The 25,246-nt window shown below is 42.5% G+C and overlaps 2 protein-coding genes across 2 annotated transcripts in view; one reads left to right on the plus strand and one right to left on the minus strand.

Annotated features, from left to right (window-relative positions):
* Positions 1-1,778: 1,778 nt before the first annotated feature.
* On the plus strand, positions 1,779-12,805 carry esr1 (estrogen receptor 1; the record flags this gene model as incomplete). The annotated part of the gene is made up of 11 exons (XM_080882213.1): positions 1,779-2,215; positions 3,079-3,287; positions 4,100-4,216; positions 4,680-4,867; positions 4,959-5,112; positions 6,512-6,650; positions 7,639-7,772; positions 9,005-9,188; positions 9,366-9,704; positions 10,481-10,504; positions 10,575-12,805. 9 exons carry the CDS (start codon positions 1,779-1,781, stop codon positions 9,700-9,702), a joined length of 1,899 nt encoding a protein of 632 aa, XP_080738339.1. The 3' UTR covers positions 9,703-9,704; positions 10,481-10,504; positions 10,575-12,805.
* A 1,055-nt stretch (positions 12,806-13,860) lies between these two features.
* Positions 13,861-25,246, minus strand: part of syne1a (spectrin repeat containing, nuclear envelope 1a) — a 121,949-nt gene continuing 110,563 nt past the window's right edge. The window contains exons 131-147 of the mRNA XM_080882209.1: positions 23,629-23,791; positions 22,841-23,028; positions 22,496-22,646; positions 21,775-21,957; positions 21,495-21,632; positions 21,160-21,351; positions 20,327-20,645; positions 19,734-19,802; positions 19,245-19,378; positions 18,623-18,749; positions 18,334-18,545; positions 17,871-18,077; positions 17,363-17,491; positions 16,790-17,044; positions 16,551-16,625; positions 15,973-16,031; positions 13,861-14,403 (exon numbers count right to left, since the gene is read on the minus strand). Coding sequence (XP_080738335.1) covers positions 14,127-14,403; positions 15,973-16,031; positions 16,551-16,625; positions 16,790-17,044; positions 17,363-17,491; positions 17,871-18,077; positions 18,334-18,545; positions 18,623-18,749; positions 19,245-19,378; positions 19,734-19,802; positions 20,327-20,645; positions 21,160-21,351; positions 21,495-21,632; positions 21,775-21,957; positions 22,496-22,646; positions 22,841-23,028; positions 23,629-23,791 — 2,878 coding nt within the window. The 3' untranslated portion in view covers positions 13,861-14,126. The remainder of the gene's footprint in view (positions 14,404-15,972; positions 16,032-16,550; positions 16,626-16,789; positions 17,045-17,362; positions 17,492-17,870; positions 18,078-18,333; positions 18,546-18,622; positions 18,750-19,244; positions 19,379-19,733; positions 19,803-20,326; positions 20,646-21,159; positions 21,352-21,494; positions 21,633-21,774; positions 21,958-22,495; positions 22,647-22,840; positions 23,029-23,628; positions 23,792-25,246) is intronic.

The raw sequence follows: 25,246 nt of genomic DNA on the forward strand, positions 1-25,246 counted from the left end.
TCCAACCATCTCAGCCAAAAACACGTCCCCACGATTTGTCAAAACCCTCCCTATCATCATTAATCCTAGCCAAGAGTTTTTCATACGACACCATTTTCAGCATAGTTTCTTTCCACCTATTATATTCTGGAGGAGACGGTTCCTTCCATACACTGAGAATAACTCGAGCCGCTGCGATAACCCCCACCTTTATAACCACAAAGTCATATTTTGAAACCCCAGGTAATACTGACCGATCCCCTAATAAGCACAGTCTTGGTGACAGGGGTATCATCAAACCAATCCACCTTCCTATTTTGTCCAATACTTTTTGCCAAAAGGGATAAACTTTCCCACATTCCCAAATAGCATGCATAAATGTCCCTGGATCTGATCTACATTTCCAGCATACATTACTGGGACTAATTCCCATTCTATAAAGTTTGGATGGAGTGAAGTACCATCTGTGTATTAATTTATACTGAGTAAATTTACCCCTGGCCTCTCTTATATATTTATCAGAGAATGACAAAATTCTGCGCCAGTCTTCTTTAGAAATTGCACAACCCAGATCCCTCTGCCATATAACCCTCAAGTTTTCACATATCTCTTTTTTTGGATTGTTAAACAGTTTGTAGAAAACCGCTGTTTACATTTGATTTTTATCAACAGTGGTTGGTCGGTCCCTTGGCTTTGTTTTTGTACACATAGTGTTCTGCTTCGCCTGTGATTTGAACGGATAAAGTGATGATTAACTGGTCCATGCTGTGGATCTGTAACTTATATCAACCTTCCCTTAATGGAATGTGACTCAGAAGGTATCTTTTAAAATTTCTCTCAGATTTATTGCAATTTTTAACGAGAAGAAATAAATGTGAAGCATAAAAATGATTATCAATCTCTTCATTGGGGATTGATTGTGTAATTACTCGCTGTCAGAAAGAGATTTGACCTCCTGCTTTGTTTGCTGTGTTATGGTGACCTGGCACTTAAACGCACCACGGTTATCGATTTGGCTGTATCTTTAATTTGTTTATCCTTTTTTTCAAACCTTTCCACTGTTCCCATTGTGTCCAATGAGCTCAACTAAATGCCTGTGAGGCAAGCAGAGCCAGTACATTGTACAGCACATAGGAGGATGCTTCGTTTGTAAGTGGTGAGTAGTAGTATAGTAGTAGTAATGGTAGATTGTGGTTTTCTTTCAGCCTCTGCTGTTGTTGTTGTAAACTGTCCACAGTGATTTCTTTAAATCTCACTGCAAATAGACTGGCAGTACATCACATCTGTCCTGTGCTGCTATCGGCTGAGCAAATAATGAATAAGCAGTCAACTTTTCTCAGCAAAACAGGTGCAACCAGTGACAATTCTTCCATATTACACAAATGACGAGTGGGAACTGTGGCACGCATGAGAAGACACGAGTTGTTTGTGAATGACTATTTTTTCTCCCTCTGTCCCACCAGCCTTTCTCCTTCTCACACTTTGGTGAAGATGTATTAGAAAAGAAGGAGGTGCTTTGCTGACAAAAAATAAATAAAATACAGGAAGAGTTGTTTAAAACTCTTTTTATTTTGTTCTTTTGGAGCTTAGTGACCAGAAGCTGAAGGCAGACACAAAAAAGCTGAATAACAGTGGAGCTTTCAAGTTGTCTGACAAGCTTTGTTGGAGAGAAGAGACCCAGAGAGCAAGTGAGGGGGAAAAAATAAAGAGAGGGAGAGCAACACTCCTCTCCACTCCCCCTCCCAACAAATGGGAGAGCCAGTCTAAATCATGTTGCTTATCACTGCTGTTGTGCTGTGATGTTGCTCAGGCAGAGCCCAGCGCAGAGCAGACAGCCGTGCGGACCAGTACTCAGACCCAGGGACAGCCCAGCCTCCTCAGAGCTGGAGCCCCACTCTCCAACTCGCGTCTCGCCATCGCTGCGTGCCCCCCTCTACGACATGTACCCCGAAGAGAGCCGGGGGTCTGGAGGGGTAGCCACTGTGGACTTCCTGGAAGGGTCTTATGACTATGCCGCCCCCACCCCTGCCCCGACTCCTCTTTACAGCCACTCCACCACTGGCTGCTACTCGGCTCCTCTGGACGCTCACGGACCACCGTCCGATGGCAGTCTTCAGTCCCTGGGCAGTGGGACAACCAGTCCACTTGTGTTTGTGCCCTCCAGCCCACGGCTGAGCCCCTTTATGCACCCGCCCAGCCACCACTATCTGGAAACCACTTCAACACCCGTCTACAGGTGAGGAAATGCAGTTTTTTTTTCTGGTGGAGAAAAGTGACAGGAAAAAAGTGAATGGAATTATTACCCCCTTCTGACACATTTAATTATTTGTCTGGCAATGGCACATCCAGGGCTTGGTTTTGATTGTTTGGCAGTTGTGTTTGTGCAAAAGTTTGGTGATTATGCAAGCGTAACATGATAAGTACAGTCAAAACCAGTTCATCAGGTATGCTGCTTCATTGCGACAGCTGTAGCTGCCTCTATCATGTCTTCATTATAAATTTTAGGTGACTATACCATAAAGAAAAGAATTAAGCCCGGTGTTTTCTGGCATTTATTTATTTAATTGGTGTGTTCTACCAGGGGACAGTAGAACAAAATATTACTGGAAAACTAAATTCAGAATTTGTAATTAGTGAATTATGGCAGTGACATTCAGTTGGGTCCTGTAAATGCCGTTATAACAGAACAATTATATAACCACATTGTTTTTATTCTCTTGCTTTATACAAAACATAACTATTATCTCTGAGGAAAGGATCAAGCTTTGTCCTGGTCTCTAATTCCAGAGATTAAGGACTTTGTTAAGGACCTTGAAAAGGGAACAATACGTAAGAACAACAGACGCACACACACAGTTTGTTTCCTGCCTCAGGTGAAAAATAAAACTCCGCTCCTCCTGTCAGCTGCTGTCGTATTAAAGTCGTTCTGATAAGATTTGATTAATCACTAAATGACTTGCCTAACATTTTCAGGGAAAAGAAAATGTTCCATTTTTTGGCAAAAATATCCAGATGTATTATTTGATTAACTCTGCAACTGAGCTTTATCTTTATGAAAACAAAAGAAATTACCAAATTAAAATTCATGGCGTGTTGCAGGTCCAGCCATCAGCCGGTTCCCAGAGACGACCAGTGTGGTACCCGTGATGAGGCATACGGCGTGGGCGAGTTGGGAGCTGGAGCTGGGGGGTTTGAAATGACCAAAGAGACGCGTTTCTGCGCTGTGTGCAGTGACTACGCGTCTGGATACCACTATGGGGTGTGGTCTTGTGAGGGCTGCAAGGCCTTCTTCAAGAGGAGCATCCAGGGTAGGTAGTCTGTCTGCTTTATCTGTTTGTCATCAGTAGATATAAAAGGATTGCGCTATATTTTGTGAAACACTACAGATCAACTACAGTTGATTAAATTAGGAAACTGTCTAAATCATGGGCTTTATTGTGTCTGTCATAGAAAATAACAGTATTGAAGAACACAGTGCACTAAAGTAATTGGCTTCTTAACTTTGAGTGCTATCAAGCAGAAAAGACATAGTGTCCTGTCCTTCAGCCAAAGACATTAAATATGGGTTAATTTATGACATGGGGAAATCTAAAGAACATTCCTGACAGGAAGTTTGGATGTTGTTGGCTCATTTTACAGAAGTGAACGACCTGTAATGTTTACAGAAAAATAAGCAGCCTAATTGGAGTTGAATACTGTTGGGTTAAAGGAGGAGACGGAGGGAGGACGCATGTCAGAAAGTGGACATTGTGAAACTGAGAGACAATTTAGGTTTCAGTCCATTTATTTATTTTCATTTGTGAGACATCAACTGTTTTCCAAACTCTTTGTGCTGTTGCCCCTATGTGTGCAAACCAAAACTCAGTGTGCTTGGTGTCTGCGTCATGTTTATGATTTGATGCGGTTTGTGCATTGATGCAAAGTCGTGCAATGAAAGAGCGCTCAAGAAGAAACCAATTGTCTCCATGGCAATGACAAAGCCAAGATGCCACGTTTTAATTTGCTCCATCTCAGATTCATTTAGAATGGGGAATAGAGTGCACCTGGCTACTAAATAACCTAAATCTGAACTGCACACTGAAGTGGGTAGCTGAAAGTAATAGATTTTCTTTCATCTCAGGTCACAATGACTATATGTGCCCAGCGACAAATCAGTGCACCATTGACAAGAATCGGAGGAAGAGCTGCCAGGCTTGCCGTCTTAGGAAGTGCTACGAAGTGGGCATGATGAAAGGAGGTGAGGGTGAACACCAGCAGAAGAAAGATTCTCCACCTTTTGCACGTTTTAATTTTTTGTAAAATCGTGTAAAGAAATTCTATTAATAATTTTTTTTAACAAAAATTACACTCTTCTTTATAAATTTAAAAACTGATTGTCTTGCTGTGGAAAAACTTGGCACAAACATGAGGCTGCTGTTGGATCCAGATAAGCTTGAGACTAACTTTAACATGACCTTGAAGAGATTTCCTCTTAAGGAGTACAACTGCTCAGTCACATTTTTGTTTTCATACTTCCTGAATCACTCAGTAGTCCAAAAGAATCTGCGCATCTGTGGTAAGACGTGGCAAAACATGAAGTTATTTTTGAACAATGTGGGGGAAAGAGTGAAGTGATTTATCTACACACCCGTGACTACTTGTTTGTTTTTTCCCTCTTTTTTTGTATCATGATGTTATTTCATCCTTGGTCTGTCCTCAAGGTATGCGTAAGGACCGCGGACGTGTTTTGCGGCGTGAAAAACGACGGGCCTGCGACAGAGACAAACCAGCCAAAGACCTGCCACACACAAAGGCGCCCCCTCATGATGGAAGGAAGCATGCAACGAGCAGCAGCAGTACAAGTGGTGGAGGAGGAAGATCCTCTTTAAATAGCATACCTCCTGATCAGGTGAGGAAATAGTGAGCATCTACAGCAGGTTTTTATGAAAGTCCACTATCAGGTTTTATTGATTTAGGGGGAAATTTTGATTGTCATCCAGGTGCTCCTCCTGCTCCAGGGTGCTGAGCCTCCAACCCTGTGCTCTCGTCAGAAGATGAACCAACCCTACACGGAGGTCACCATGATGACCCTACTCACCAGCATGGCCGACAAGGAGCTGGTTCACATGATCGCATGGGCCAAGAAGCTTCCAGGTAGGAATTAATCTAAAGTATAGCAAAGAAGAATTTAAAGAAGCAACAATTAAACATTAAGACAAGAGCAGCAATAGACAGTATCCAGAGGGTGTTCATAGAATGGCTGTGTTAGTTTACCAGATACATCTTAGCCTGAAGTCTTCTTTGACTCTTTAGGATATTCCAAGGATCTGGTGATGTTCATCAACAAAAATCCTCTCTGTAAGACGAAGAAAAAATATTACAGCACTGTAATAATTTATAGATTAAATGTCTAACAGGCCCTGAAACTGTGGCTTACATCACAAAATGACAAATGACCACACATAAAATGATCAGGTTTAGTTGTATGTGTATGGCAAAGTGATGCCTTTATGATCTATTTTAATAAAATGTTTCCAGTAATCATGCAAGTGCTACAGTATCCTATTGTTTATTGTTAAATAGTTATAGCGCATCAGTCTACAACATGTGCATAAATGTGAGGTCACATGCAAATTATGTGCGCCATTTCTTTGGAGCATCGTGACATCTAATAAAAAATCTTGGAAAAAAATCCCTTAATCGTGCACAGACGTAATGTGTGAAGTTGCAGTCGTGTGTGTGTTGTTGTCAATTTGACTTCTTAGGAAACAGCGAAGAGATGGGAGACCTCTGTAGTAAAAGTACACATAAGCCCCCCACACGAATACAGAGCCATTACAGAAATAGTAGTTACAGTCATCACCTTTGAGAGGATTGTTTGGTCAATCTGCAGGCACCCCATAGAGCCTAAATGCAGTATAAGACACATCACCCTTTTTACATGTGCTCTCACACACACACAAACCTGGCAGGGAGGTTTAAAACCCAGATTTTGAGGCATTACAACCTTGTGTGTCACTAAAAGCCCAAAGATACCCAACTTTAATTGCAAGAGGTTCCAAACATTGTACAGGGGGCACAATGGGGGAGATTGGCTGTAATTATATATGAATTTAACCCAGCTGATTGCCAGCAATAAAGCTTCTTTTGTGAGCAGAGATTGCAGATGATATATTCAAGTAGATTTTCTCTGGCTTAAAACAAGAGTGTGGATGTTTTAGTCATTTTTGAGTGAGTTGAAGGTGAGCAGGAGACATTAATATTCTATTACTTGTCCTGGTTAAAAAGCACAGATATTCTGAGTAGACTTATCTACTTTTTTTGTTTTTAATTTCTGAGTACAGAATAATGGCTGAAACTACTAATGGCTAATATTTGTAGTGAAGATTTTTATTTTGCTTTTATCTGTGAGTCTTCTGGCTAAAGGCCTTATTTTGTTTCAGGACGGATGCTTCAAATGCTCAGAATTGTTAAATCTGCTGGGTGTGGTTGAGATTGCCTGCATGGCATCAAAAATTATCATCACAACGTGCTTTGTATTTTGTGTTTCTAGGTTTTCTGCAGCTGTCTCTTCATGATCAGGTGCTGCTGCTGGAGAGCTCGTGGCTGGAGGTGCTGATGATCGGGCTCATTTGGAGGTCCATCCACTGTCCTGGCAAACTCATCTTCGCACAGGACCTCATCCTGGACAGGTAGCGAGGGATACTTCCCTAATTTTCACCTTGGTATCCTTTCTCATCTCGCTGTCCCTGCTATTCCAACCTATTTCTCTTTCTTTCTCTATCTCAGACACATCTTAAGGGTGATACATCAGCATTGTAAATTTTCCATTTCACACTTTGCCAGGCATTGTGCCATCCCAACATGTCTGTCACACGGTGAAAGACTAATTACATGTTCCCCATGGAGAGGAGAGCAGCCTCTTTCCTACCTGAAATACCCCGTCATCATTACAGTGCTGAGCTTGCAGCCAGGAAAGAGATTTAATCAAACCCTCAATACAAGGAATGATGGAAAATGAAGAAAGATGGAGTGAGAGATGACAGTGAGAGAGAGATAGAGCTAAATGATGAACAGAGAGGACGAGAAAATAGAGATACGGGGGAGACACGGCTGTTTTCTGCTTTGCAGGCACAGCCTGTTCCCTCCATTTCCCGCCATGTTAAGAGTAAACAAGCTGGCCAAAGCACAGTATCTACCTCAGAGAAAAAGAGAGAGGCAGAGACAGATCGAGGGATGAGGGAGACTTGCGGGCAGACAGAGCTTTTACCCTCTGATGTGCCTGATGGTCCCATTTGATTCAAAAGTGTATTAGAGAGTATTATCTCTAAAACCTGGTCCCTGTATGAGTGTCCTCTCCAATTGGACTTGATGACTAAAATGCTGTTGGACCAGGGTTGGCAAATTCCCTCAGCTCTGTGCCATCCAACTTTAACTTGCACTCCAGCCACATTATCCATCTTTCCATCACCTTTCAACTGTGTGGACAAATGGAGCCTTGCAGCCATTCAGTCCATTAGTTGTTTATCTGGTTGCTTGTTTGATAGTTTGATGGTGCTCTTCTCCTTCTGCACTAAAGCGGTGATCTGCTTTTGTTAAAATGTGACTTTTTGGGTAACTTGTGTGATCTTGATATTGTTTTTCTTCCTGCATGACACATTAATTCATTCTGCTGTCCAGGACTGAAGGCACATGCGTCGAGGGCATGGCCGAGATCTTCGACATGCTGCTGGCCACAGTGTCCCGCTTCCGGATGCTCAAGCTCAAACCTGAGGAGTTTGTCTGTCTCAAAGCTATCATTTTGCTAAACTCTGGTAAGACACCGTGTTAACGTGACCTCCTTGTGAAAGCATTTCAAAGAGAGAGAGAGACCAAACTGATACCTGAAAACATCGAAGGACACTTCACAAATAAAAGGATCCGCTCCCTAGTTCATTTATTTATTTATTTTCTAATATCCACTCCGTTTTGTTCACAAGAACGCCACACCAAAGGTTTGTGTATCTGCTCCTGAGAGTAAATATTGAACAGTGTCAAACTACACCCACAGAGGTAAAGCTCTCAGTGCTGCGCAGACAGATTAGGCGAACAGAGCGTTCTGGAGAGATCTGTACCGTCAATAACCAATAGCTGTTCCCATGACAACATGAGACAGCACAGAGGGCTGTGTTTGCCCCGGAGATTGAGGTATTCTATAAGAGAAGTCTGAAATACCAGTGAAATGACACTACTGGCTCAGCTGCTGGAGCGGGATGAACTTTAGATTACTGAGATTGCCGTGCGTCATCTTAAGCATGTGGATCAGATCCTTTTTCAAATAAAAATTTAGACGTTTCTTCATTGTAAGAAAGCTGAGTATTGTTAAGGAAGCTCCATAATTTTCTTCTCGGACTCAACTAGAGGAGCCACGCCTTGATCTGAAACGAGCTGTTTTAGCGCACCTTCCTTTAATGCTGCAGGCACACTGGGGAAAACAGCGGATGAAGACTGCAGCACAGTAACCAAAATTATTGTGGCGGCGTGCAATGATGTCATGATTTTGTCGGCTTTGAAATGGTTGGGGTCCAGATCCTGGACCACTCGTAGATGTTGACGTGTCGCTTTTAAGGCGGCAATAAAACCTCAACAACACGCAGTCAGTCTGCTATCAGTTTGCTACCGAATGGGGTTGAGTCGGCGATGATATGCAATCTGTTTGTGGTAACACAGCAATTATCTTTCAATTCAGTTTTATTTATATCAAGCCAAATCACAACAACAGTTGCCTTTTAAGGTGCTTTATATTGTAAGATAAAGACAAACAAAGCTGTGTGCCTGAGATGACCAGAAATATCTTGTCTCACTGATGACATCATACGGAATGAACAGTAGAAAAAACGAAACCTCTAAAACGGGGCATTTAAGCTTACAGTGACATCCTTATTTAAACTTTTGTGTTTTTTTGTGAATATTGCAAGAAAAACATGTTTGAAAAGATTAGTTCAAGAGAAAAAACGAGCTTTAGACAGAAAGTTGGCAGTGAGCTGATGATGTCTTGGTCTCTTAGGTGCCTTTTCTTTCTGCACTGGCACAATGGAGCCCCTTCACAACAGCGCGGCAGTGCAACACATGCTGGACACCATTACCGATGCGCTCATATTTCATATCAGCCAATTGGGGTGCTCGGCTCAGCACCAGTCAAGAAGACAGGCCCAGCTGCTCCTGCTGCTCTCCCACATCAGGCACATGAGGTAGAACTCAAAACACTGTGAGAAAATTTCTAGTTTCAGTCGCCCTAATGTGATGACGGTAACAGTGTGAGGAAGGTTTTAAACACATTGTAAAATCTAACAGAGACTCTAGGTTGCAGAATGCAGTGTTAGAAAGCAGGTGAGGTCACCATCTCTCTTTGGTTACACTCCCTGCAGCAACAAAGGCATGGAGCACCTCTACAGCATGAAGTGTAAGAACAAAGTGCCTCTGTATGACCTGCTGCTGGAGATGCTGGATGCTCAACGCATCCATCGCCCAGTCAAACCATCTCAGTCCTGGTCCCAGGGTGACAGAGACTCTCCCAACACCAGCAGCACCAGCAGCAGCGGCGGGGGTGGTGGCGATGATGAAGGCACCTCCTCGGCTGGTTCCAGTTCAGGACCTCAAGGCAACCACGAGAGCCCGAGGCGTGAGAACCTGAGCAGAGCGCCCACAGGTCCAGGTGTCCTGAAGTACAGGGGGTCCCATTCCGACTGCACCCGCATCCTATGAAGGTTTAAAGTCATTTTTATGGATGGTTTGTGCAGAGAATTTTAAAAAAAAGGGGTTGGTGAATTAAAGATGGTGGTTATAGTCGAGTTTGCATGAGAGAATATTTATAAATGAGGTGATTTTTATAGCTGTTTAGTGAGAACCTTCTCATTGGAATTGCACAGCAGTCTGAATTTCAGTGCTGTCAGCCTTGTACGCTGCCTTTAATGATACCTGTGATTTTCAATCAGCTTTCCAGTACCGCTTATCATTTCCAAAACAGCAGATGTTTAATGTGGTGCTCTGTTAGCTACGGTGATTTCAAACAATGAGCAGCTAATCTTTCTGTTTATTCGCCTCGACCAAAGTGCACTTCCTCTGTGATTTAAGAGGCTGATGGGCATTATTTTTTCATATAAAGGAAATAAAAGAGAAAGAATTATGCAGGAAATGATGGTAAAACTAGTTCAAATGAACGTGGAATTCGTTGTGCTTAGATGCCGGTATTGTTAAAAAATAGATATCAGGTAATGTGGGTGAGCGCACCCAATTTTCTCTCAGATATATCTGAGAAAAAATATTTTAGTGATGGCAATTTTGAAGTGAGGAGTGGGAGAGGATGTATCTGTTGAATTTTAAGTTGGCAGAAATTGTGCGATCGAGTCCTAAATATCAGTTGGCTGTTTGTTGGGTAACGTCTGTGTACAGGAGGATTGTTCTCTGTGCTAACCTACGTCAAATCCTTTTTCCTTACTCTCTTATGTGGCCGTCCGTGTTCACTGTGCACGTGTGTGGTTAGCAGAGAGACTACACGCTGAAACAGGTAATAACGGTGTTAAAAAGGAAGTCTCCAAAATGAATATATGTCAACCTAATTTCTGTTTAAATTGCAGAATTTGATGCAGCTGAAGAAATGAAACACCTAAAAGGAAGTTTATCAGATTTTTTTTCTCTTTTAGTTGACTTACAAATTCCTGAGGTCACGTATTCAAACTGTTTTTGGGTCTGACTAACAGCCTGAAATGGTTTCAACACACAGTGAGGACAAATTTAACAGCCAGCTTGCCAACTTTAGATTAGCTGCAACAGTGCAGTCAGCCTGGGGGTTGTTTAGCCTCTGAATAATTTGCTACAACATGCCACTCAATGTTTTAGGCTTAAAATCTTGCATCAGATTAAATGCACATTTTGGACTGCATAGAGTATACCAATATACGTTACATATTGGTTGCACTGTGCAAAAGTCTTGATTCGACCCTCGTTTGTTTTTATTTTTCTAGGAAAATGAGAAATAGATGCAGGGATTTGTTGGAACCTGTGAAAACAAGCATAAAAATACAGTATATAAGGTAAAAACAGAGTTTGTACAGATGTAATGAGCTTGAAAGTCAAGATTTGCTCTAACCACGTTTATTTTTTAAAGCAGCCTTAACTGGCTTAGGCAAACTTTCTTGTGATTTCTTTAAGTAGTCTTCAGGAATAGTTCTCTAGGCTCATTAAAGGACATTCAAAACTCTTCTTTGAATGTTGGCTGCTTTTTGTTCTCTTGTCTATGAAGACGACCCCACACTGTTTTGATAATTAAGGTCCGGGCTCAGGGAGAGACGCTTTCCAGATAGTATCAATCCCTTATGCTACTTTTGTGCATTCACAATTCCTTCAATTTTGAGAAGATCTCCAACCCCACTGGCTGAAATGCAGCCCCAAAACCCTGACAGAACGTCCACTCACACTCTCTGTTGTTCCTCTCTCCTGACCTTCTCTGCACATATTTAAAATGAATTGAACCAAAAGTTTAAAGTTTGGGTTTATCAGCTCTTTTATCAGAAGGACTTCACTTTCCCTTACTGTTCATCTGCTAATCAGAAATATTACTTCTTCTTTTGTCCTCCAGCTTTTAAGTTTCCGGAATTTTGCAAACCCTGTTGGGATACGCTGGGATACGTTTTTGGGAAATAGCTCTTTCGGAATCACCTTGTTGTTGCCAAAATACTATTGTCTGCCTGCCAAACTGTGGTATTCTTGGTATTTTTGATATATTTGGCAAAAGAAATGGGAACAAATGATGATTAAATCTTTGCAACAGGATGCTAGCAACAAAGCTCAGGGGAGTTTAAAAGTGCTGCTTTGCTAAATTGTCTGTACTGTTTAGACACAGCACTGGTCCATCTCTTGAGTTAGGTGCCTTTTTTTTTATGCTTAATTGATTTATGGGTTAGTGTTAAAGAAAAAAATATGGTGTGAAAGAACCAATGTCCAAAGAAAAACCGAAAGACCTTCAGAAAGGTCAGAAAACTGAAATTACAAGGAGGTTTGGCTCCTTGGAAGCAAAATATATATAATACTTGTGTACACTGTAGATTAGTGTAAAAATGTCTTGGATGCCCTGGAACTCAGGTCAACACATTTTTTTTTTAAACACAATGAGATACGATTTTTCAAATGAGGTTTTAGTGACTTCTTGTTTGCACCATCATTGGCTGTTTCAGTGTATGAGGCCCCGGCTCTGCCTGCTTCCTTCCTTCCTCTTTTTCTCTCTACGTTAATAAAGCCGATGCACACAGCACTCTGCTCACTAGGTGTACCTTTCTCTTAATTTTGTTTGCAGTCACACGGCATCTGATTAATTGCACACAGTCACACTTGGGAAGCAGGGATGAGTCCGTATTTGACACCTTTTGCTCAACTGATGGTTTGCTAGTTGCGTTTTTAACTAATTGTTTTATTAATCCAGTTGCATTTGGGGGACATTAAATGTTTTTACCCAGCCTTTAGTTTGTTGATGCAAAAAATAAGTACTTTAACACAGGAGCCAAGCTGACTCCAGAAAAATAAATAAATAAATAAAGCAACTGAATCTGGGATCAAAACACAGCTTCTGTAGCGATAGATACGAGTCTGGCTGCTATTCTGCGTGCTTTCAATGCAAAATGCTGCCAGCCCAAACATGAAATTACCTGCAACCTGTGATGAGTGGAAACTGCAGGCAATTATAATTTATGTTGCCACGGGAGAAGCATTAAAAAAAGAGGCAGCTGCAGATTTGTCATTTGAGAGACGTGTGGAAAGCCTCCACACAGGATCAAAACATCAGATTTGGAAGTGTAAATCCAGCCAAACCTGCCTTGACTGTCGTTTGTTTACTGTGCATACAAATAAAAACAACAAGCATTGTTCATCACCGCCTTTCTCCTGACTCGATTTTCTCCAAATCAAAATCCACAGAAGTAAATATTTCATGTTTTATTACTTGCAAAGAGGGTATTCTCCATGAAGTTGGCATTAGCAAACTGTACATACATAAATAACCATTTTCATATTTAATTTTTTTTTAAACAGATTCAGATGTCTCATCACCGCAGAATAATAATCGCAGTTATTACAAAGCACACTATTTCATGTCACAGCCGTCTACTAAAACTACCAGTGATTGTTTGGCCTTCGTAAAAGCGAGAGACTTTCAAGTGCATGCTCAAACTGAAAGATAAAAAAATAACTGCCTGTACTCAAAGGCATTTCAAACAATGATATACAAATGAGAGCTCATCCTTTTTTTTTTTTTTCATTTTTGTCCCAGTTGATAAAATACTAAAATTTAAAAAAAAAGAAAAAAGTACAAGCCTTGGCTTTTGGAGAAAGAAGTCTGCCATCTTGGCTGGAGGGCATCAGTGCAGTACCTTCAGACAGTGCTCGTGTCAGTGCTTTACGTGCAGGTTTTAGACTTCATTTCCAAATTGACAGGCAGGTCCTTCTGAAACGAGTCATCCTGGGGAAAAATACTTCTGCTGACCTGATTCTGTGCGGTTTTGGTCTTTTTTTTCCTCAGTCGATGTTCAAACGTGAGTCTGAAACTAATCTCTTCAGACCCAAGGCTGTAAATAATCTGCTACTCTGACGGCAGGCCTGCTCTTAAAATTTACAATATCCCCCCCACTCACAGTGGGGCTTCAGCTTAATCAATGCTAACAATCTAGTAACAGATTGAACACTAAATAAATAGTAGCAGCACTTGATATAATGGACAAAAATGCACAGTCGACTTTGGCTCCCAACATACAGTATATAAATAGTGCTTTGTTTTTCAACGATTTCGCAGGTTTCTCCAGAAACCTTAAAAATAAAATACTTATTTAAGTTAAAACGACATGAATTTTTTTTCTTTTTTTTTTCTGGGGGGGGGGGGGGGGGGTATCCAGAGTGTTTTTGTTGTTTGTTTGTTTTTTTAAAGGGTTGAGGTGACTCAGGTGAGTGGGTGGGTGTGCAATGTTTTGTGACAGCAGTCTTCATGTCACCTCTGAAATACTTCATAATACATCCCCAGCAAGGGGGAAGAGTTTGTTCCTTTAGGGCACAGGGTGAATAGGAAACATTCACATGAGTCAGTGGAGTCCTTGGCAAAGCAGTAGGTAGATTTAAAAAAAATAAATACAAAAATCCGCTGCTCCTCATATGGGTGGAGGTCCGTTGGTGTAGCGCAGCATGGGATGGAAGGAGCGAGCGAAGTTGTTGGCGTGGTGGCAGCTGTAGTCCTCCTCCGTCATGGGAACCAGACAGGCCAGGCCGATGAGGAGCAGGAGGAGCAAGTGGACGGGGAGCGCTGCCCTGAGGACCCGCAGCAGGAAGGACTTATCCTTTGAGGAGGAGGAGGAAGCTGATGAAGTGACGTCTGAGAGGTCAGAACGGGAGGAAACGCAGCCAGCGGCGCCTGGTGATCTGCTCCGGCTGCAGGAAGACCCAGACAAAAATTAAACACTGCAGAGAGTGGGGCTCAGATCACTAGTTGTTGTTGTTTTTTTTTTTTTAAATTTGTGCTAAAACTGCTTTATAGTGAAAAATGCTCCGACTTCATGAGACTATGAATTAATGAATAATATTGCAGATTCATTTAAAATGCCTGGAAAGGATCTGAATGGTAGGAAATTGTCTCGTTAAGCTTTTCATCTGTCAAACACTCTACTCGTGTCGATTTTTAGCTTTTAGTTGCTAGCTGAAAGGCTTTTAGAGAAAACAAGACATCGGGGGAACTGTGGCGGGCATTTTTCACTGGTTTTTTACATTTTATAGTTTGTAAATCTGACATTTAGAGCATGAAAACAAAATTATGTTGAATGGAAAAATAAGAAAGGATACAAAAAGAGTCACACTCATGTAGAAATTTGCAAACACACAAAACAGGCACTCACTTGCACGTGTAAGACAGCATTCACAGATAATGGACTGCGTCTCACCGTATCACTGTGTGTATGTGTGTGTGTGTGTTTTGCTTTTTTGGGGGGGGGGATTCTGGCTTCAGAGCTCACTATGTGAAAGTTCAATGCCACATATCTTTTCAAACAGAAGCAGGAGAAATGCCAAAAGCCTCTCTGGAGATTTCCACTGACAGAGCAAAAACTCTAAGGGAAGAACAGCATGTTCTTACTGCGACCCGTCATCATGGAGACAGAGGGTCAGACAAGCTGACATCCCAGTTTCATTGACCTCCATCGTACAGTGATGCAGCTGTGAGTAGGCATGTGCACGCTGCGCATGTGTGCTTCAAATTATTTGGCCAGGCAATGCCTTCTCCTCTGCTGAATTTCTACTTGGAAAATCTCAAATGTACAACATAAAGAAACTGTGAGGGGAAAAAGCACATTTAGTTTCTCTACAACCCTCATGGGAAGATTAGTTCAGGAGTTTAGGAGACTATGTGGTGTAAAGGGGGTGGGTTTAAAGAGGTCTGGAAAGGAAACGGAGGAGAAAATGGGAGTTAACGTGGAAGGAAGACCAGGAGTTAATGCATCATATCCTGTTGGAAAACTATGAAGGGAATGAAAGAGGAAGGAAAACAAAAAAGAAAAACAGAGCTAAAGGCATGACCGCTGGGGTGTGGGTGGGTAGGTGGGGACAGTGGGGCTCAGAGAGTGCCATCTAGTGGGCGAGGAGCGTACTACAAAGTCAGAAGAAGCAAAATGTGTGAAGGCAATACTTCATGATGCCATTCAAAAAGCAGCAGGGCAAAGAGAAGCAGTGAAAAAAAACATTTAAAGGAGAAGGGGAGCGGCCTGATGGAGGCGATTCCCCTCTCGTTTAAGAGCCGACAACATGGTCTCGAGAATAAGGGAAGATCATGGAACGCCGGGTTTAAACCTCAAAGCAGCGGATCACAAACGCTGCAATCGAAATAATATGATAAATCTGCCACATCTTTGACGAGGTGATTGTGCCTAACTGAGTTAATAAAAATCATGCTTGTTGGAAAGGTTTGGTTCCACCATCATCCCAAGTTTCTAGAGTCCAGGAGAGAGGTACCTGTGGCGCGGGCTGCTCTCAGGGTGTCCTGGGTGGGCCTGACTACTTTTGCCTCGGGGCTGAACCAGATAATGAGCAGGGAGGGGTAAAAGAAAGAAAACAATGTTTCAGTCAAAGGCAAATAAAGACAAAGCCTCAGATGAGAATAAAAACAACATAAAGAGAGCCATAACATTGCTAGAGAAATCATCATCAATAACCAAAGAGCAGCAGCATAATCAATGACGGTGATTGACTTTTAGAACCAAGAAATCTGGCTTCTCAAAACTAAATCCAGAAAGGTCAAGCCCAAAAAAAACCTCACACGATTAAATGTTTTAGCTGTCATTTACAATAAAAGTTAATCTTCAGGTATTTACACATAAATTAAAAATTACAGAAACGAAAAGCCAGGTTTTCTTGTGAGTTTTTTTGCAGATCATTATGATGTGGGGCAGCAAAAACATCTCAAAAAAAGGGAGGTGGGAGGGGTCAACTACATTTTCTTCCACAAACATGTTAGCAGAGCAAAAGAAACAAGTGGAAGGTAATGTGAGCTCAGCCCTCTCCCTTCTGGACATTATGAAGAGAGACATTACCAATCGTTTGCGGGTCTGGCTGGTCACATCTGAACCAGGTGCTGTAGATCTGCTAACAGGCAATGGCGAGCAATCCTGAAAACACCAAAACAACAACATTCGCTCTGATGTTCAGATCTACAACAAACTAATGCCACTAAAGAACTAATGAGCACTCAGTATCATAGAATAGAATTCAACTTTATTGTCATTCCAAATGTCACAAGTACAAGGCATATTTGCAATAATATATATCTGACCTGCTCTGCATCCATGGCCCCCAGTCTCCTCTCCAGCCCCTCCAGATCTGAGTTGACCTCCCTCTGGAGCACCCTTAGCCTGTTCCAGATCACGTGAACCTTCTCCTGGGCCTCCAGACACTCGTTGCCCTGAGCCTGGGTCCGCTCTGAGGTCTGAGCCAGACTCTGAGGTTTAATGTTGACCAGCAGCTGAGCTGACAGCTCCTGAAGGGACGACACCTTCTGCTGCGAGTCCAGCAGCTCGCACTTGATTTGCTGCAGAACAATAAAGCGGACAGAGGAGTCACCCACACATTAGGAAGAAATTAAGACCTATTGTGCATCCTCAACTTGTTATTTAAAAAAAAAATCAGACAACTTCTAGTTTTCTGTCTCCTCTGACTGTGTTATATAAAAAATTTGGGGGCATCTGCACGAAAGGTGCTACAAGTCTGAACAAATCGACCAAGACACGGAGTCACGTGTGCCCACTTTGTGAAGTAACACTGATCAGTGTAAAAAGGTAAAACAGTCGTATGAAACTCACACCAGGTTAGTCTACTACACACAGAGGCGGTTTTAAGAGAGACATACCATAAGTGTTTTATGATGAGCTCGTAACGTTTCGCGATTTGCTTTTTGGGGGATGGGAACCACCTCGTTCCTCCTGCGGTCAATGTTCTCCAACCATAGCAGCAGACCGTGACTCATCTCATGGAACTCCTGACAAATATAAACAGTTGTTTTTGTTAAGGCTGTCTCTCATGCCCAGTTTCGCAAAAGGAGGAAATAAAAGACTTTTCAATAACAAGATAATTGGTATTTATATATTTTTTAATATATTTAATATATGTGTGTTATATATTCACTGTACACACAGTGAATATATGTGGGGGGGGATAGGTCATTGAAGAAGCGATAGGCTTCCAGGTGAAAAGAGATTGGCAGAACAGGCAGCGGGTCAGAATTGAACCCAGGCTCCTGCAGTTGGCTCTAAGACACGTGGCTCCCTGCTCAACCGCTGTAGCACCGGATATTTTTACTGCTGTAAATTTGTAGAGCTTAAAAGTGGGCTGCCAAAGTTAGTGTGTGCTTTTAATACCTGGCACTGCATCAGTGCCCTCTGCAGCTCCTCCCTCCAGTCCTCCAGTGAGGCGCCGAGCCGGTCCCAGCGCGAATTCATCTCCTTCAGCCTGTCCCTCAGCTCCCACGCCTCCTCAGAGTCGGGCTCTGATTGGAGGAAGTCAGCACTGCTCAGGTTGATGGACAGGACCTCTGCCTTGTGAGCATCCATCCCCTTCTGCAGCTCCTGTATGGAAGAGAGGTGATTAATTATAGAGTGCTGGAGCAATGAGCCAGGCATCAGAGAGAGGAAGCTGAGAAAGATGTATTTATAGCACAGTGACATGCTGCTTTCTAGTAATCGAAAACTAGTGGAAATACCTAAATGTGAGTGTTTGGGGAAGGAGGAAAATGTCAGCATACTGCACTGGAAGTTTGACAGGTGACTAAATAACTGCAGATTTGTTGGACTTTCTGCAACGCTGCACTCTGCATGCACCCACCTTGAGCTTCTTGATTCTCTGCTGGATGGTGTGTATGTCAGTGCTGAGATCGAGGTCTCGCAGTTGGCTGAGTTCAGCCTCCGAGTGACCGAGCCAAGCCCTCAAGGTCTGCAGATCTGAGATCAGCTGCTGCCACTGCTGCAGGTTCTGTTTGTGTTTGTGCTTCTCACTTAGAGACTGAGCCTCGATCAGCTCCCAGCGCTCAATCACACCTGGAGGGAAAACAAATGATGGAACCACAGTCCACACAGTATCTGCAGTGTGTATGTGTGTGTTTGTGTTTACTGACCGGCGCTCTGTGTGTCTGTGTTGGTAGGGTTGGTGAGTCCCGGCATCTCATCCTCATCTTCGGTCAGCTCTCCTTCTGCTCTCTTCACTGCGTCTATGCTGCTGCGACATTCTCCCATCAGACGCATCTGTGAGGAGAACATGAGCCACATGGCATTTACTGCATTTACATCACGCTTTAAAAACCTTTGTTTAAGAATAAGAAGAGAATTAGGGATAAAAATCCTGCATGTAGCAAGATGCAATCCATTTTAAAGTAACACTGATCATGATTAACTATTACATCACTACTGGACTTTAGTTGGGTTTTTTAGGGCATTTAATCTATCATTAAGATCCAAATGTATGATCTAAACCTTCATATGACAATGTTATAGTTTTTACCATTCATTGTTTGTGTCAGTCTAGTGGTTAAACTATTTCCCTAATGTGCAGAAGATCCCTGCTTTGAGAGCAGAAGGGAACACAAATCCCTGGGAGGCTTTGTGTCAGTGCAAAAGTCTGCACACCCATCTGCTGCTGTGACCCCCTTTAAACAAGGGAGCAGCTGAAAGAAGCTACTACTGCTGCTATTCATCATTTATGTTGCTTTAAGACATCAAACAAACACGAGGAAGACTCACGTAGCCCATGTAAGTGGAGTCCACATCGGGGCTGACCCGGTTGGCAGTGGCTTCTCTCTGCTGGAGGTGATACCGCCCTGCGTCCAAAGCCTGGTCCAGCTGCCTGAGACTGGCCTCCAGCTGGCCTGGCTCACCTGCACAAAAAGCACAAGCAGATCTACATAAACAGAGAAGTAAAAGTTTCAATAACACAAATCTTTATTAGCATGCTTGTGGTGTTGAATGGGGCTGAAATGGCATGCATTAGTCTGAAACGCAACATACCGGCAAGCCATCGCAAACAAGAGCTCAGTTTTATGATATTAGATGTGACACAAATGTGGACGCACACTACTAAAAATGCGGTGGTTATTCAGTGAGTGAAAACTCATGCCTGCATGCAACTATACAAAGATTTATCTAGATGGTTGGACATCCAGCCTGTTTAAAAAACAAAAACAAACGTGATTTAGTTGACGGCATGCGCTTCTAACTCGTGCGGTTTCCTACCAGAGGATGATTTCAGTGTTTTCTCTGTCAGTTTTATATAGGCCTCTGGGCTCTCTGGGATAACTACATCTGGGAAGAGACATACAACAGACACTACTTACAATGCACACACGACTCTGAGGGATCTCTGAGGGATCTCTGTCTTCGATTGAATTAAGTCTTTAACTATTTAACAATGAATTTGTAGTGATTCCAATGACAAGTGTTTACGTGTGAGCTCATTTTGTGCTTTTCTTATTTATAAAAAATATTATAGGTTGTGTTCTTGCCTGCAGACAAATGTCACATGTTAAGCTGCTCTGCTGTAAAAAACAAACAAACATGGTACTTTCTAGATATTTATTTATTTTTATTACACTGAATTTAATTGACATAATTGAATCTTTATTAATTTTTCACATCCACCCCTCTGCTGACAGGGCAAATGTGTGATGTCATCCATGCTGCTACTGCAAAACTTTAAACTATTTATTCTATTAAAGTCCTATCCTATCCTATTATATGTATATGTGTATATATGTACTTAAGCAAGTCCATCAAAACTGTTTATTTCTGGGAAATGTTAAATCAAGCTAATCATCCATCAGACCAACCTGATAGTGCTGTGGCAGCCGTCCTCATATACTCATCCTCGTCCTCTTGCCCTTGGCTTCTTTCCCCATTGCCTCGTCCTGAGGGGCTCTCCAGGCCTCTGCTCAGATCGTAGTCGTGGTCCCACTCTAACGGGATGGAGTCCACGCTGGCCGGGGTGTCTCTGCCTGAGCGGTCGGCCCGGACGAGAGCCACAGTGCCCGAGGCTGGACGCGCTGATGTCCGGGGCAAAGAGGAGTCGCTCCACTGCATTTCAGAGAGGTCTCCTCCATCCTCCATGTCCAGCTCTCTGTCTGAACCGTCGAGCTCATCGTCTGCAAGCTGAGTGAGACAGGCGAGACGAGAGATATAGTTAATGTTGCAATTTCAAACTAAAACATGACAGAGTGCAGTTTCTAAGGACTAGGTAGGTGAGCATGTGTATTGAAATGTTGACATCCTAATAATCATGCTCAGTGTCTTTGTCCGGCATGTTTACACCATGTCAGGAGTGTGAAGATGTGTTTATTTTAACATCTTCAGGTCCTGGAAATAAGCAGAAGTGCAACTTGTAAATACAAGAAAACTAAAAACAAAGGAAGTTGCCACTGCAATGAGAGTTCATGCTTCATTTCTGACATTTCAATAGGACATGTTTTTCACATTAATCAGAATTTGCTTCACAAAAACACATCTGCTTGCACTTTCATTCAGACTGTTTGCCGCGTACCCTTTGACTCAAATCTGCCCTGAAAGCTTTCTGCATGTGGGGTAGAAAATTCTTAACCTGCTCCTAAATATTGTCGTTAGATGATATTCAGAAATTCGGCAGGCTAGCTTTCTTATTTTTACTTACAGGGAGTCGTGTGAGTTTCTTGTAGTATCTGTCCACTCGTCCGAAGACCTCCTGACAGTATCTTTGCAGCTCCTCCAGCTCCTCCTCGATGACAGCTGCATCCAGAGGTTCACTCTTCTCAATCAGAGCATCACCCTGCCTGAACACCAGCTCGATCTTCCCCGTGTTCAGGTAGATCTCCTGCTGAAACGCCTGTTGAGAAACACGTTTTGGTTTTTTTTAATTTACCCAAAATTAACTAGACCTGTCAAAAGCAGTTCTCAAGTATTGTGATTTCATCAAACAAGAGAGAAAAGACAATAGTATGCTGCCATGCACTCAAAAAATCGTCTTACCCTGAGCTGTTTGATTTTGGCCTGTACGTCACACTCGGAGAAGTGCTCTATGTTGGTGAGCTGTAGGTCCATCTCAGTCAGCCACACCAGGATGCTGTCACGTGCAGTCTCAAACTCCTCCCTCTGGCTGATGAAGTGCTGTGACAGACCAACAGCCATGTTTTATGATTTCAGATTTTGGATATTTGTTTTCAATAAAGCCAGTGCCCAGAGAAAGAAAAGAAATAAGCTCAATGGCAAGGGTGATTTCAAAAATCTCACTGTCCTCAAAGAAAGCTACCTTTAGCCTGCGTATGACTGCAGCCACCCTCTTCTGCAGGTTGTCCCATCGCCTGTTCCCATCGTGGACCATTTCCCTGAGACGGCAGGAGGAGTCTGTGCGGTTTTCCCGGGCCAGACGACGATACTGCTTGTTGATGAGCTCTAGCTGGGTCAGGAACTCCTGCACCTGACGCTGGAAAGCCTGCAACACACATAAGTCCAGAGGAAAACGGATATATATTACACTACACAAATACACAAAGATTACAGATGGTTATAATGGTTATATATGGTTTAAGTTCAGATGATATATCGAAAATAACAACTCTGAAAAGTGAAAGTCGCTGCAGTCGGCTAAAGACTTGATTCAAAAATAAACTTTGAATCAAAATCCTTAAAAAATGTGAAATTATGTCTAATTAGGCTCTTACATGTCAAATCTAATTAAAATCCTAAAATTTTACAATTCTACTACAATGAATTCTCTGTTCAGCCACAAGTAGGACAGTTGGCGAAGGCTCAGGCGAGTCAGCTAGCAGGAATGTGCACGTGCACAGTGACAGACAGCAGCAGCTGAGCAGACCAGAGCAAACGAGTTTCTGCAATGTGACACTCTTCTTACTTCTGTCTCGATCTTCTCACATCTATCACTGTATTTTAACTGTATAAACACATGCAACTTGTGCAGCCGAGGCTGACCTTTACTCTTTGTTGTGTGAATAAATGTTAAATATGCAAACCTCAAACTTCTTGAGCTCCTCTTTAGCGACGGTATAGAGAACTCCAGAGGAATTAGGCAGGGCTGCTGTTTTTTCCGAGGTCTTGAGCCAATCCTCAAACCTGCTGTAATCATCCAGGAACTTCTGCCACAACCTCCAAGTTTCTTCAATCCTGCAGAGAAACAAGTTACAGTATGAGGGAGGTTGAACGAGCTCACTAAATGTTCTGAAATCAATATTTGTCACTGTATTACTTGTATCAGAGGTGATAGCAAATTGTCATGATTCTGAAGCTGATTGAGGATTTGTTTGAATTTCAACACCAGTGCAGAATCTTGTTGCAAATTAGGCAGAAGATGCACTGACTTGAGCCTCCTCTCCATGGACATGGCGCAGATGTTCCTCCAGCGTCGGTCCAGCCCTCTGGTGGCCTGCTGGATGGAGTCGCACTCAGTCTCAGTCGAGCAAGCATCGCAGTCGTGCAGCAGGACTTCGCACAGGTTCAGCACCGACGCCACGCCTGTGCTGTGTTTCTCTATGTCCCTTTGCAGCTCCTGGAGAACATTCAGAATAATTACTTGATTTTCAGGACCCATCTCATAAAGTTTTCTGAGAGAAAGCAAGCTCCTCTGGCACCATAAATTCATTCAGATAAGAATCAGCCCTCCAGGCAAACTACAGTAAATCCATGTGTAAGATAAGTACGTCTCTGGAAGAGGAACGAGGTTAGTGGGGTCCCAGAATCCAGACCAGATTTAGAGAAGCGTCTTGGCAGGAGGAAGTCTATTGACACCTACAGAGTACTGAACGTAAACAAACAGCTAGAGTCATGCTTTGATTTCCTCATGTGCTTCTGTGTCATTTTCCACCAACTTGCTTTGAGTCATACGGTCCTGCTATAATTAAGTCTTTGCAGAAAAAGACACACATTATACATATCTGCTTCTATGTGTTTGCAAAGGTGCTTATACATCTGAGCATTGCACTGTAGGTTTGGATGACCAATGCCTACCACATGCTGGCCAAGTTCTGTAAATTCAAACAAAGGATGAGCACTTGTTTTCTTTATTCTGTTTTTTTTATTACCTAAAAGGCCCGTGAACACATCAGTAAATTAGCCTAGTAAAATTTACGCGTGTGTGTCTGGTTCCCACCTGCTGTTGGTTGAGCTTCCTCTGAATCTCCTGGTCATCACAGGTGGTGTAGACGATGGGCTTGGACAGCTCGGTCTCAATGTGAGCGAGCCATGACCGAAGGCTGCTCATGTTTTTATCCAACTGCTGTACCGCCACCAGGGTTTCCCTCAGCTTCTTCACCCTGGAACAAAGTCAGAGAAGAAGTCAGTGTCAGTACTGGTACGACTGTAAACTGTAAATAAGGGAAATCTAACGGTTTGCTCAGGTGGGTGACAGCATATAATATAAATAATTTAAAAAAACTGAATATAAAGGAATATGGTGGTAAATTACACAAGCAGGCTTTAAAGAAGGAACTAACCAACCTTAGCATAATAGACTAAATCGAGTGTTATTTCACATGTGAGCAGATTCGAAGCCCATATGACAGCTGGGGACCATTTTGGATCTGTAAGTTCCAGACATTTTCAAACACTGACCCCTGCAATCTAGTGCTGTTTATTAGGTGGCATCCAACTACAAGTTTTGTTCAGCAAGTGCAACATTCAGCACCTCGCCCTGCAAAGCAATGCAACCCTGTCTGTATGTCACCACACGGACGCAGTAAGAACGAGCGGCCGCTCTTTGTTGCATAAACATACCGAGGCCCATAATGTTCTAAAAATAGATGCATTTAGCAAGTCTCCTCCACCTCATATAAAGTCCATCATTACACGACTGGCTGCACTGGGGTATGCAACCTGCAGCTGGATTTTGCTTTGCATGGGGTGCTGCATGATATCAGTTGCACACCACATCTCCACTTCCTAAACCTACCGTCACACTTGAAATACTATAGGATAAAACAGCTTGACTTTTTACATCACAGGGAAATAAAGTGAAGAGCTTTACAAGTAACCCTCATCAATGACAGACTGCAAATAATTCAAATAGGTAAACATTTGTTTAACTTGCTTTTTGTATGTGTTTGCACAGCTTCACTGCTTCCATTCGGCCCAGATAAGATGTGAGCCAACAAATGATGCTGCTCTCACATGAACACCAACACACAACTGTCTTTTTGTTTTTAGCCTCCTCCTGAAAAATACCAAGTAGCTAAGACTTAAAAAATATTATTAGCACAAATTAAACCAGATGTGCACTCATGAAGCTAAAATACTTGGGGCAACAAAAACCTCTATATTAGGCACTAATGACCTAATTAAAATATTATTTATATGCACTTCTACAAACGGTAGCAGGAGTATGTTAAAAATGCAACATAATGCATATGATTTACAAGAGAAAACAACATTTTGGAAAAAAAATATAAATATAAAATATAAATTGCAATATAAATTCTTAAGGTCATCCTGCCTGCTGACATCACAGTCGCAATCCAGCAAATCCTCCTCGCTCGTGCATCCTTCCATATTATCCGTACCCAAATCCAAAACCATGGGGGTGCGGGATTCCTAAAGACAATCTTAACCTTAGGAAGTGTCAGTCCAAACGCTCTGTTTCGTCTCTGAGCAGCACATGGGACTTTCTCTCAACTCTGTGTGTACAGAGTGGGAGGGCCAGCAGGTAGTGGCAGGGTGGCACAACTGTGACTTATCAACTGTTGCTCTCCAAGGTTAAAAAAAGAGAAGCTCCA

The sequence above is a fragment of the Rhamphochromis sp. 'chilingali' genome (genome assembly GCF_963969265.1).
Source record: "Rhamphochromis sp. 'chilingali' genome assembly, chromosome: 5".
Classification (NCBI taxonomy): Eukaryota; Metazoa; Chordata; class Actinopteri; order Cichliformes; family Cichlidae; genus Rhamphochromis; species Rhamphochromis sp. 'chilingali'.